The 14,545-nt window shown below is 40.9% G+C and overlaps 1 protein-coding gene and 1 pseudogene across 13 annotated transcripts in view; one reads left to right on the top strand and one right to left on the bottom strand.

Annotated features, from left to right (window-relative positions):
- The window catches only part of LOC121942092 (serine/threonine-protein kinase BRSK2-like), a 229,041-nt gene that overhangs the window by 84,876 nt on the left and 129,620 nt on the right, over positions 1 to 14,545 (bottom strand). For all 13 annotated transcript variants that reach the window (XM_088081516.1, XM_088081531.1, XM_088081569.1 and 10 more), the window contains exon 4: positions 11,829 to 11,969. In XM_088081516.1, the coding sequence (XP_087937642.1) occupies positions 11,829 to 11,969 (141 nt within the window). The remainder of the gene's footprint in view (positions 1 to 11,828; positions 11,970 to 14,545) is intronic.
- LOC148190481 (uncharacterized) lies at positions 674 to 1,714 on the top strand (annotated as a pseudogene).

Here is a 14,545-nt window from a genome sequence, read left to right as displayed (position 1 = left end):
CTTATGCAATACATTTTGAGGGAATATTTCCAGCGCTCAAAGAATCCTGAATGCAATATACACCAGTGATGCTGATGTTCCTGGTAAGTTTTTATTCTTAATCAGGTTCTACCAATAGCTAAGAAAAAATAAAAATGTATGTCAAACAAAAACTTGGGCCCAAAATGTTTATAATATCCACATATTGCTATGTCAGATCCAAGTGATGTCTTTTCTGTTACAGATGCTCAAATGTCTCATCTCGATGCAACTGCTCCACTTTGGTGTAATTTACAACCATATGATTGACAAGCTGGAATTGCCTAGTGGAATTCCCAGGACAGTGGATGAGCTTCAATCTATTGTGCAACAGAAACATAGCCTGGAGCCGGGGAAGTTTACATTACATTACATGTTTGAGGGGAAGTTTTTTTTCTCTTACCTCAATAAGAGATCTCAAGGACACACATTGACACAAGACACAATTAAGGTTGTTTATATTGTTGAACTCCTCACTCAGCTTGGTTGTAGCTGACCTGAAAGCTCCAACACAAGTACACCTGGCAGCTCTGCTCAGCCTGCCAGCACTTCATCTGAATCCTGTGGTAAAGTGATACTGTTATCACCTGAACACGGAAAATTATGTTGTCAGTGCTGGCCTTCTGAATTTCCAATACCACGCTTCCGCCAAGACATGGAGCTTGTGCTAGCAGCAGGTAACAAAGTCTTCAACAAAGATGGAAGCACACTCAGCTATACAGCTATCCTTCCGGGCATCCTTGAGAGGTTAGCTGAAAGCATCTTTGAGTATCGTGCCTAGTTCGCACAGTTCGCCGATGTAGCAGAGGCACTGATTCGAAAACATCCTTGCCTTAAAGACCCAGGGTCCTACAATGGATGTTATGGATGGCAACAAAGACTGAAATTTAAAATGGACAATTTATAGATCCAAACTTAGAGGGCTTGGGTGCCCTGAGCTTGATGCGAACTCTCTCAAAAAGATGCGAGCAAATGAAAAGATGCCTGCTAAGAATTTGAAGAAAGCACGAAAGCGTGAGACAAACTACTTTCCACCTCATCCACAAGGAGAAACAGAAGAAAGTTTGAAACAAGAAAGACCGGAGCTCCTAAGTGAAGTGAAGAAAAAGAATAATTCCCAGCTCATCAATGAGAAATGGAAAGGACATTGTCCATTCCATTGTCACCCTGACCCCACCTGTCAGTGACTTGAAGGAACTTTCCGGCTCTTTTTCTTCCAGCACATGTGAATGGTTTTTTAATTTTTTTTTTTTTTTTATGTTTCTTTATTTAAATAGATAGAATGAATAGAATAGAATGAAAGTTTAATTCTGACATCTCTTTTATCCTGTGTCAACTTTCATGCAAAATCTGGATCAGTGCATACCAAGCCTGATGCCATTGGTGTTGTTAAGAGGAGGGGCTGCAAAAAAGAAGATCCAGAACACCATGGAACTCCTTAAAGCTCATGATTGTATATTTAGGATAGAAAAACCTAAATTGACCCCTTTCGGGAAAATTTCATTTATCCATGTTACTTTTTTTCTGGGAATCTAATCCTGAGAGGTTAAATGAAACCCTGCAATATTAAGGAAACTTTTTTAAAATTCTTTATCAGAACAACACAATTAAGACCCGCCGAGAGGTTGCCATCTGCTGCCTAGTAGTGTATCTTGGGGAAAAGGAGGAGGATCTTTTCAAGTATTTGGTAAAATAAAATGCCATTTTTTCACCCACAGCATGCCATGGGCCATCCTTCACTCATCTATCTGTTTAATCTCTCACCTTCTCTCTTTCCATCTCTTTTCAATCTCTCTCTTATCTAACTTCTCCCTTTACTCTTTTCCCTGTCTCACTTATCTGTTTATCTCTGCACACGCTACTTTTATTTTTACTTTTATTATTAAAATGAAAATTTTGTCATGCACTCACCCTCATGCCATTTGACACACATTACTTAAGATAACTGACTTCAATTTTATTCTATTCAAGTCAATGGTGACTAGCTTTCTCTCGTAGGGCTGGTATCCTCCCTGTGTGTTATATGGAAAACATGTTTCAAATGACATAACAGGGAGGAGATAAGTTTGTTTTTCTTCTTTGTTAAGTGTTTTTTAAGCTCTTTGACATGCTTGAAATGTTGTCTAATGTTTTATTGGTTAGAAATTTCTTTTTACACCAACAAGTCAGGTAAGGAGTTCCTCAAGGCCCTGGATGTTGTGGGACTGTCATGGCTGACGCGACTCTGCAACATTGCGTGGACATTGGGGGCAGTGCCCTTGGACTGGCAGACTGGGGCGGTGGTCCCTCTTTTTAAGAAGGGGGACCGGAGGGTGTGTTCCAACTACAGGGGATCACACTCCTCAGCCTCCCTGGTAAGGTCTATTCGGGGGTACTAGAGAGGAGGGTCCACTGGATAGTCGAACCCCAGATTCAGGAGGAGCAACGTGGTTTTCACCCCGGTCGTGGAACTGTGGACCAGCTCTGGACCCTTGGCAGGGTCCTTGAGGGTGCGTGGGAGTTTGCCCAACCAGTCCACATGTGCTTTGTGGACTTGGAGAAGGCATTCGACCGAGTCCCTCGGGGAGTCCGTGGGGGGTTCTCCGGGAATATGGGGTTTCGGACTCCCTGATACGGGCTGTCCGTTCCCTGTGTGACCGGTGCCAGAGCTTGGTCCGCATTGCCAGCAGTAAGTCAAACTTGTTTCCGGTGAGGGTTGGACTCCGCCAGGGCTGCCCTTTGTCACCGATTCTGTTCATAACTTTTATGGACAGAATTTCTAGGTGCAGCCAGGGTGTTGAGGGGGTCCGGTTTGGCGACCTCAGGATTGGGTCTCTGCTCTTTGCAGATGATGTGGTCCTGTTGGCTTCATCGGGCTGTGACCTTCAGCTCTCACTGGATCAGTTCGCAGCTGAGTGTGAAGCGGCTGGGATGAGAATCAGCACCTCCAAATCCGAGACCATGGTTCTCAGCCGGAAAAGGGTGGCGTGCCCCCTCTGGGTCGGGGATGAAGTCCTGCCCCAAGTGGAGGAGTTTAAGTACCTCGGGGTCTCGTTCACGAGTGAGGGAAGGATGGAGCGGGAGATCGACAGGCGGATCGGTGCAGCGTCTGCAGTAATGCGGACTCTGCAGCGATCTGTCGTGGTGAAGAGGGAGCTGAACCGAAAGGCAAAGCTCTCAATTTACCGGTCCATCTTCGTTCTTACCCTCGCCTATGGTCACGAGCTTTGGGTAGTGACCGAAAGAACAAGATCGCGGGTACAAGTGGCCGAAATTAGCTTCCTCCATAGGGTGGCTGGGCTATCCCTTAGAGATAGGGTGAGAAGCTTGGTCATCCGGGAGGAGCTCGGAGTAGAGCCGCTGCTCCTCCGTGTTGAGAAGAGCCAGATGAGGTGGCTCGGGGCATCTAATTAGGATGCCTCCAGGACGCCTCCCTGGTGAGGTGTTCAGGGCATGTCCCACCGGTAGGAGAAGACCCAGGACATGCTGGAGAGACTACGTCTCACACCTTGGAACGCCTTGGGGCCCCCCGGGAAGAGCTGGACGAAGTGGCCGGGGAGAGGGAAGTCTGGGCTTCCCTGCTTAGGCTGCTGCCCCCGCGACCCAACCCCGGATAAGCGGAAGAAAATGGATGGATGATGGAAGTCAGGTAAGTAAGGCCACCACTTTTTAGGAAGTAAATGTAAGTCATAAAGATGGAGAAGGCAAATCAACACTGAAAGTCCTTTCAAAAGCGGAGGTCAGATCTGAGCACAATGAATGCATTTTGACTACACAGTCATCGAGTCTAAAAAAAACACACTCACTGTACTGACTCAGATAAACTTTTGAAAGGACTTTCAGAATGCTTAACAAAATGTAATTTTAATGTCTGTGTTGAGTCAGTATCATTTGTCAAGCATTTGTGTGCTAAGATACAATATTTTCTCCTAGCCTCAACATAAGAGCATATGAGAGGGGTTGAGTATACCAGCTAAATGACAATCACCAAGGATGCTGAAGGCCAAATTGGAGATCTTGAGAGTCAAGTGATGAAGATCCTAGTCACCAAAGGTGTCACAGCATCTGAGCCAGCCAGTGTGACTATTTTGATCGAGGGAACAGAAGTCCTGCAGGGGTTGGTTGTACCGAGGGCCTGTGCCTTGCTGATTGGACTCATCTATGCCCTCAACCTGAGCTACTCAAGAGAGCTGAAGTACACCTTTGAGGTATTTCAAAAGGTCTTCCTTAAATTAGATGGTCAGAAAAACAGCCCAAAAGTCGCATCTCTTAAGCAGAAGCTGCCGGAAAACATCTTTGAACCTTGTCACTGAACATCAAACATGGACTATGGACACATCTCACTTGTACTGTGATGGATTTGCTGCTCCAATTGCTCTAAATGCACGTTATTATTATTATTTTTTCCTACACTCTAAAGTGATGTTGCCTTGAAGGTGTTGCAGTCAAATGCCATCCAAACTGCAGGTTAGATGTCAGTTCCTGCTGTTGGTAACATTCCATAGTCTCAAAGTTGATTTTCCTTTATCCTAAATGCATTCCAGTCAAGCAGCTGCTCCAGTAATTCAATGTTGTTGTTTTATTCCTAGTTATAGAACACTGACATTTTTATCTATTTATTTTCCATTAAATCAGTGTCACTGAAGTACAGGAGCAAGGGCTCTGCAGACCCAGCTTATTCACCATTAAAGGTGCTGTCAGTGATACTTTGTTAAAATAATTGTTAAATGGCTCTATATTCTGACAGTAATCACTGAAAAAATGTTTGGTCAGTAACTTGGAACCCCACTGTACTCTGTCCCTCTCCTGTAGCCCTGCATGCAAGCAGGACGGATCTCCACAGCTAATCTCAAAGAGTCAAGGGTGGTTCCAAGTTATTGACCAAACACTCTATTTCAGCAATTGCTGTCAGAATATATATTTTGTTAAAACACTTATTTTAACAAAAAAAAATATCAAAAAGCAACTTAATGTTCTAAAATGTTTCTTAGCATAATCACTTTGCTGAAACTTTTCTGTTCAGTGCTGGAATTTGATTTAAAGAATAATTCCAAGGTTTCCCATGGCTTGTAGCAATGTTGTTGCAATATAACCATCAAACAGTCATTTGAGAATGACCTAAGTCTGAAACAGAAAGAATAACTAAGCAATCTTCCCACATTTAATTAAAACTTAATGTGCATGTATTCTAATGCATTGCTCCAGAGTGCATGGTTCACGTTAAGTTTCACTTTTGTTGCCATTTTTTCAAACTTTGTGACTTTCTTGCTACATTTGTCGACTTTTCTGGCCTTCTTGGCAGCTTTCTATGTTGTGGATATGGGAGAATAAAACTAGCAACCTGGCCGGAGCATCAGCAGTTGTAAACAGTGTGTTTCCTGGATTTGGAGCTGCTGTTCAGAGCTGGCTGCCTGTGGTCAGCTTTCTGGTGCTGCTTGAGCGGTGTTTGTGGAGGGGAGAGAGCTGTCTCGTATAAAGATTTGGGCTGTGTGTTTCGTGTCTGTTTGTGTGGAGAGTGTGAGTTCACTGTATATCGCGTTGTGAAAGTTTTGAGAGCGGGGGAACAGACTTCCCCACAGAGCTGCGTTTGGCCGTGATGGCGCCAAGACTCACGGGCCTGCCACCTGTCATGTCTCAGCCTCGTGGTGGTTCAGATTTGCCGTGTGGATCTCTCTGTGATTTCATGTTCCTGCTCTTTGACTTGTTGTGGCGTGATATGTGTGTGTTTGGTGGGCTTGCAAACCTGCACACATAGCCTATGACACAGACACAGAGAGGGAGATCTCTTTTTCTGCATGCAGAGCTCTGATTGAGTCTCACGAACAGAGCATTGTCCCTTTCACAAGTCCAACTATTCCATAGTGCACTTTTAAATTGGGGAGTATAGCTTTGTTATTATGTTTCTGCACACCCAGACTGTTAAAAAAAGCTGTTTAACATTTAACATGACACATTTTTGTGGTTATGTTATTGTTTTTTAAAAATGTTGAATTGTGAAATGTGGTTCGTGTTTTTTTACTTCCCCTGACTTAAGTAAAACAAGTTACTAATACTAAAAAATTAAGTTAGAGCAACTTTATTTGAATGATGATACTATTAAATATTTCAATAAATATTGAATTAATATTAAGTAGGTATTACTTAATTTAGCTTTTGGATGTAGAAGGAAAACATGTTTCAAAACATGATTCAACTTAACCCATTAATGCCCTTAGTGGAATTTCAAAATTACCTTCACAGCATTTAAAGTACTAGCTGACCTTAGAACATATCAGTTGGAATTTTTCAAATTGGTCAAAGTATGAGCTACAGCGCCCGTTTTTTGTAACATACTTTTTTTTAGTATTGAGTCACAAGGGGTTTCTCGTTTTGTGATTTTCCATGAAAACACACCCAAAACCATAGGTTTGGAGTATCAGATCTTAATAATTTTTCATACACACATTGTACAGACTCTTATAACACAGATTTAAAAAGAAAAATTATAATTCATTGATTTTTCTTTCTACAATTTGACAATGTGCACAGTATAGAGGCATTTTATAATGTATTTCTATGGGGTTTTAAATTGGGGTTTAAATTTGAATAAAGTATCTGTTAAGACTCTCAGTCTTCCACCCCTACTTAATATCACCCACTCTCTCTCTCTCTCTCTCTCTCTCTCTTTCACACACACACACACACACACACACACACACACACGCACATAAATGAAACCCAAAGTCAGACGCTTGTTGACAAACATCTTTGGTCTTTGAAATGCAGCTGATGCTGGTGCAACAAACATATCAGGTTTGTTCCAGTTCTGTTGGCCTCAGTCAGTCTTGGTGAGAGGCATATGCAGAAAGGTGATGTAAGATACTGTAGATAGGAAAAAATTTCAAAAAAGATTCAGTTTTTGGTCAGATTCAACAGCTGATGCTGCACCTGCAGCTGCATTTCAAAGACTAAAGACGTTTGTCAACAAGTGTCTCACTTTGGGTTTCATTCTTTGTGTGTAATAAACAACAACACGTTCAGCGCTGCTCACTTACTGCTGACACATGCTGTGTGAAATTGGCCTAATTGGGCCTAATCCTGACACCGTTTTGTCACTTAGGACCCTTTAAGACCTTAACCAAAAACTGCAAATATTGAAAAGAATTTCTGTCATTTGAATGAAGTGTGTTTTATGATGAGATAACGGGGCAATTAAGCCTCTTCAGTCTTTTGTGACTGAAAGAAAGCTGAATTTAAAAGGTGTTCAGTTGTATTTCTCTAAATATAAGGAAAATAGGTTTGAGAATATTACTTTTCTGAACATTATGTGGATTCCCATTGTGTATTTATTAGTCTGAAAAGCAGAGAGTAAGCAAGATACTCACTGTCAGGGTTGGGGTGTTAGCATCGCACACTTATACCGTCAAATACCTTGTACCCTGGTGAAATTTCAGAAAGCTATGAAGGTGTGAAATATTACATATTGCCCAAGCCTAATGATGACAATTTATTTTTCTTCATTTAGGTTTCAGGTTAAATAATATTTGAATAGATTGGCTCCTAACATTTGTTGGCACTTTGCTTTTATGCTTCAACTTGTGGAGGTGGTGTGGGTGACATGAGAATCAATTACTCCTGAAAGCATTCACGCCTACACTACTATTCTGCGGTAAAGGCTACTTTTTTACGGTTCAATCATCGGATACACATCAAGTGAAACAGGTCCAAGTCAATCACAGATCTGCCCCTTTTACGCAAAATGACTGCAGGATATGAATCCAGCAGATAAGAGCCTGACTCCAGTCGCGTATCTTCTCGGATTCTCTATAAAAACACTATGTGCAGAATAAATCTGGTCCTTCAAAGCCAAACACTTGATGTCTAAAGTTTGACCTTCCTGCTTTGCTACAGTGTAGATGCTCTTCTTGCTTGCTCTCTGCTTAGCTTTTATTTTTCCAAGTTTTTTCCTTTTTTTTCCTTCTTGTCACAAACTCCAACACATTCAAGGAGGTTTCCTACAATGATTAAATCATTTGGAGGATAATCTTTAATGTATCGGGATTATCTACTTTTTCTTCGGAATAAACTACGTGTATTGACACAGAGCCATGGCAAGGGATGGCTCTGACCAACGGGAGCTGCAGTATGAACAGACCCTGTGTGACAAGAATGTGTTGAATCCTGTAAAATCAACAATAGGCACATCATGCCAGAACTGTTGAAATAGCTACAGGAAATTGCTGTGCTACAGACGAGTATTTTTACACTGAAGCAGAAAGAGGACTTCACGAGACACTCCCAATAACATCCAATGGTAAGACAGCTAAGTCTACCTCAAACAGTTTAAACCTGGATGACACAACATCTTTCCCGAAACTTGCTAGAACAAGACCTGGACAGACTGATATCACTGCCGCCTGGCATACACTTGGTGCTAAGCCAAAACAGAACAGAATCAGAAAAACAAATGCTGGTATCACAGGAGGAATTAAAGCATTGCCAGGCATACAGCTAAGAAACAAATATCAACCACTGTCTGAACTAACTGTGAACGAGCCAGAGAGCAATTTTATAAATGGGAAGCAGGGAATAAAAATGGTCAGATTCACGGGGGGAAACATGAAATTCGCCGTGGCATACAGAAGAAGAAGCACAAAGCACTCAAGGACAAAGGATCTGTGCCAGATATCCTGCTTGTGGGAGACGGTGCTATCAGTGATGTAAACAATGAGAGGATCATCACATGCAGCTATCCAAGTGCTGAGGTCAGTGACATAACTGGACGTCTCTCCCAGGAGCTGTCAAACCACACTGGAATCAAACAGGTCATCGTGCACGTGGGAGCTGTTGACACCAGGAGAGGAGTATCTGAAGTTTTAAAAAAGGATTTCTTAGAACTTTTTAACAGACTTGACAAGCTGAAAGCTCCGTCATTCATCAGTGGGCCTCTCCCAACAATTGACAGAAGGAGCAATAAGTTCAGTCGCCTCCTTGCTTTGAATACTTGGCTTTCTAATGCCTGTGAGTCTCAAAGAAGAAACTTTATTGATAACTTCAACCTGTTTTGGGAACGGGTGGAGCTCTTCAATTGAATGGGTCCCCACCTGAATGAACGTGGACTGATGCGACTGACAGACAATTTCCTCCACTGTCTGAGGAACCAAAAACGACATTGACAACGATGACAACACTGACACTGCTCCACCTGCCTTCCCTGTTGATTTTAATAATTGCTGCTCTAAAGAAGAGCAGCCTGGATGCCAGAGGCACTGAACAACTATCGGCCGATTTCAAACTTACTGTTTTTCAGTAAAGTTATTGAAAACGTTGTCCACCAGCAACTTAGCAACTTTTTAAAACTAAACAATTGCTACGATAACTTTCAGTCAGGTTTTCAGTCCCTTCACAGCACTGAGACTGCACTCATACAGGTGATAAATGACCACCTTAACACCGGCAAAGTCTCTATTTTAGTGCTCCTGGATCTAAGTGCTGCCTTTGACACAGTGGACCACACAATTTTTTTAGAAAGACTAGAAAACTGGGTCGGACTATCTGGCACTGTCCTGAAATGGTTCAAGTCATATCTTCATGACAGGAAGTGCTTTGTCTCAACAGGAAACTGTAATTCAGAGAAGATGACTATGACATGTGTGTCCCACTGGGGTCCATTTTAGGACCCCTCTTGTTTAATCTCTATATTATTCCATTAGGCCAGAATATGCAAAATAACAAAGCAGCCTACCACAATTATGCAGATGACACACAGATATACATATCACTTTCACCAGGTGATTATGAACCTGTTGAATGTCTGTGTCACTGTATTGAGCAAATCAATGATTGGATGCATCAAAATTTTCTCAAACTCAATAGAGATAAGTCCGACATCATTGTCTTTGGGCCACAGAAAGAAAGGCAGAGTGTTCGCTCTTACCGTGAATTCCTTTCTGAGTCAAGCAAGAAACCTTGGGGTTATCCTGGACACTGATTTAAATTTCCACAGTTACATCAAATCAGTAACTTCATCTGCCTACTATCATTAAAAAAACATTGCCAGAGTCAGAGGAATAATGTCACAGCAAGATCTTGAAAGGCTCACCCACGCCTTTATTTCTATTAGGTTAGATTACTGCAACGGTCTGTTTGTAGGGCTTTCAAAACAAGCTGTTCGGCAACTACAGATTATTCAGAATGCTGCTGCGAGAGTCCTGACAAAAACTAGGAAATATGAACACATTACTCCAGTTCTAAAATCCTTACACGGGCTACCTGTCAATCTGTGGCTCAGTGCCAAAATATATCTCTGACATGCTGGTGACAAATGAACCCTCAAGGACCCTCAGAACATCAGCAGCCGGCCTACTGAGCGTCCCAAGAGTCAGAACTAAACATGGTGAAGCAGCATTTTGTTATTATGCAGCACAAACCTGGAATAACCCCCCAGATGAGGTTCGTCAAGCCCAGACTCCGAATACTTTTAAAGCAAAGCTAAAAACATTACTTTTTCACACCTGCTGACTACCAACTTATTTTTAAATTTGGTTTTAAATCATTTTAAATCATCTTTTTATCTTTGCACCTCTTGTCTGCACTTTTTATTTATTTTTATTTTTAATTTGTTTTTATCATTTAGTAATTGATTTCACCTTGTATATCTTATCTCTTTCTCTTTTATTATGTTTTTATATTTTATTACTCTGTAAAGCACTTTGAATTTCCCTGTGTATGAAATGTGCTATACAAATAAAGCTGCCTTGCCTTGCCTGAAGCTGCAAGTCAGATGTAGGGCTTCTTTGATGTGCAATTTCTCTTAGATACACAGTACTGCAGCCATGCATTGAGGAACTAAAGGTGCTCCCAGAGATGAAAAGAGATCAAGAGGAACTGGAGCCTCTAAAGTCGCCCCCAGCTGCAGCTGATGAGGAGAGGAAACCTGTTGTTCAGCCATCAAAACTGATCAAACACTCGGGTGCTTCTAAGAATACCCCATTAATACACAATTCTTAGAAACAAACTTTTTTTGTTTCTTTTTTTTAATCTCTAAAATGAATTTATCTTACTCTGTGGAGGATATGTACTGACCGGATTACTGTCAACGGGTGGAAAATTATTTTGTCAATTTAGTGGCATTTTGCTACAGATGTAAATGAGCGGTTGTTCATCTGATTTACATTATGTGACACTAAGTGAGTCTTGATGTTATGTTGATTTGATGACGTGACACATTTCTGCTGCTGAGTATAAGTTGAAGTGAACTGTGAGAGTGCATTCACCCCGCCAGATGAAGGCTATGTGTGAGAAAATAATTAGTCTGATGTTGTCAGCTCAACAAAAGATCAGTGTGGGGAAGAGTTATTAAGTGTGGAAAAACAACGTGGGGGATTTTTGGTACAATTTTAAAATTCATTCGACAAGATTATTATTGGTTGTAGATCCACCTTTTTAGTTGCTTCATTTACTTTTTTTCTGCAATGTTCTTAACTGCTGTCACTCAAGTTTTCAGAGTTTTCATCCTCTGAACTATGAAGTCTGATTATTTCTAGTCAGGTTTCCATTAACCCTCAAATTGCGCAAATTGCGAAAACACATCAATTTAAAAAAACAAAAAACAACCACATTTTTTGCAGAAATGTTTTTTCATTCGCATGAGGTTGTATTTCAGGAGATTTGAGGCCATGTTTTACAAAACTGTGATGGAACACTTTTTTGGCTTTTATAGGTCACATTATGCTATGGTTATGCGCTTGTCGGTAAGAGCTGGCTACTGAACTGAACTGGAAATCTTCAATCAGACTGAGAAAAAGTGTGCGTGTAAACCCAGCTAATGTTCGAGCGTATAGGGAACAAACCATATGGAGTGGCTGTGGCAGAAGTCCAGGGCTGAGATGATCTGTCTGAAGAACTTTCTGGCCTCTTTAGGTGTTAGTCGGCCCTTTTTCACCAGGTAGTCAAACAGCTCCCCCCCGGACACGTGCTCTAGCACCAGATACCTGCACAGTAACACAGTGGGGACACAGTGGAAACAAGTCAGGACAGTCAGGATGGGAGAGCAACTCAAGTCTTTTAGCCAAGTGGTATTTGCACTAGCAGTAAAATGTTGTGACTTGGAATTTTTTTTCGCTATCTGTTAAAAGTCTGCATGCTGCATGCTGCATGTCTCTGGATAAATACTGAATGTGTTAAAAATACAAACGTTAAAACACTGAAAACCATTATTAATTATGAAACATATTATTGTTGTTGTTATTTTTATTGTTATTAATAAACATAAAACATTGCATTGGTTGCATTACACCATTCTCAGAATGTTTTGAGAACCAAAAATTGCTAGCTGTTTGTAGAGTGTTCTGGCACATCAGACAGTCTTATCAACTGGAACAACAGACTTTATTCATGTTATTGAATGTATTATCCATTATTAGTAAAATATATAAGTGATTGAATATGGAAGATTTTTTTGCCCCACAATTTCTGAGAGGTCACACGTATGGAGGATTTTTACTCGACAACAGCAGTGTTTTATGATCTTATCTTGAATGCAAAGTCAGAATCAACAAAGTAATCAAAGGCTGGATTTACACTACATGGTTCAGGTTACCCAATTCAGATTTTTTCCTCTCATGTGGAACAGATCAGATATGTATCATGAACATGTGAGCAGGAAAAAAGCACATGGATACTCGGATACTCTCAGTTCGGTGTCAGGCCTTAGTCATATTGTGGAAATAAATCAGATATATTTCAGATATCTGCAAATAGGGCTGTGCGATATGACAAAGTAAATTGTCTGACGATAAAAAAAACAAAACATCAATTGCTTCATGTTATGCTTTATCATTTATATTTCATCTAGGTCTACTGATAAAGCTTTGCATCTGCCTGTGTGGTCGAGGGTGTGTCTACCTAATGCGTGGCACAAAACAAACAAACCTGGAGGAGCTGGAAAACAGAACAGAACTTAAGACTTTATGTTATTTGACATTATAACAGTATTTTATTCAACTTCATTATAACAGTAGCTTCTTAATTTGTAAGTGTGGTTCACTTAATATTTTTTTTTTAATTTTAGTAGTTTACAGAGGAGATTTCAAAATATCAAGATATACTGTATGTGTGCATCGCTATATAACCTAAAAATATCAGGATGTTATTTTAAAGCCATATCATCCCGCCCTATCTACAAATGAGACTGTATTGTAAGCAGGCAGACAGTGGAGGACGAGGGCTCAAGCTAGTGGTCAGATGCAGAGGTTACCTGTCTTTTAAGCCTTTGGGGGCGAAGAAACTGTTCAAGTGAAAAGGCAAGATTTGTATGGCAACAAACACATTTCTGAAGACATTTCAGGCACAATGGGAAAGTGTGGTTGTAAATGCTCTTTGCTACAGTGCCAGCAGAAAATAAAAAGCGTAAAAGACCTCATTTCATTTCCTTTTCTGGGTGAGTAGCCAGAAAAGGCTACTCACCCAGAACCCCCATTTATGGATGCGCATTGTTTCAAGCATGAGCAAAGTTTAAGATATGCAGATTTTGGATTAAAGTCACTTATAAGTAGATATAAGCAGGTGGTCAAAGCAGGTGGTCAAAAAATCTATATAGGCAAAAAAAAATCGGAATTGGGCATCAAAACTTGAGTGTGTAAATCCAATCAAAGTCATTAAGGTAACTTTAGCAGAATAACAAGATGGACAAAATGTTTCCCATTAAAATATAAAGTCTTCCAAAATTTCTGAACTCCAGTAAAGTAACAGAGCCTAAAAAGTGTTCTTCAATAGTTTCCCACCTGAGAGTCCACACAGAGAGTAAACATGTTCAGATCCTCAGTGTAATTTCCCTCAGACTGATTAATGAAATAACTGAGTCATAAAGCACAGTGTTTGCTTATGACATGATGAAGTTACCACAGTACATGGATGCTTGATGTAAATCCTCGAGAAAATCCTGATCCATGTTGGTTTGTGCGCCCGTGGTTTAAAATGTTTTATCTCTGTCCTCTGTTCATTTGTCTGGGAGACATCAGTGATCCTGTGCGGCTCCTCCTGCGGCCTGTCTTCCCAGCAGACTGATTTATTAGCAGATTAAGGGATCTGCTCAAGCATTTATCTGTCGCGGCTATTTAAATTAGAAACGTGTTGGCTTGTGATTTGTGAGTGTGAAATTTTCTCCTGCAAACTGTTTGCATCCATGATGACCATCCGTCCCTGTTCTTGCAACATTAAGAAAACTAATTCCTGCTCCGTGTGAATGTGCTGCCTTTATCAATTATTGAACAGCACATTAAGCCGTGCCACTTGAGCACAGCGGTCACATGCTGCAGATTAATGTATACAATAAAACACGGAAATACATTAAAGCTACTCAGTCGCAGGAGGCAGTGGGTTAAAGTGAGAGGGACCAATAAAACAAATCAGGCCTTCACAACATCCCAGAGTGAAAACTGCTGTTTGGCTGTTGTGAAGTGCTGTCGGAAGAATACTTTTCATATCTTAATAATGTTTCTCAGCTGAGGTCCAACTGTGATTTGAGCCCTCTTCTCTTTCTTTTTGTGAAGTAATATAAACTATAACT

Source organism: Plectropomus leopardus, chromosome 1, assembly GCF_026936395.1.
Source record: "Plectropomus leopardus strain MGB_pleo_1.0 chromosome 1, ASM2693639v1, whole genome shotgun sequence".
In the NCBI taxonomy this organism is placed as follows: domain Eukaryota; kingdom Metazoa; phylum Chordata; class Actinopteri; order Perciformes; family Serranidae; genus Plectropomus; species Plectropomus leopardus.
This window is presented reverse-complemented; position numbering and strand designations above follow the sequence as displayed.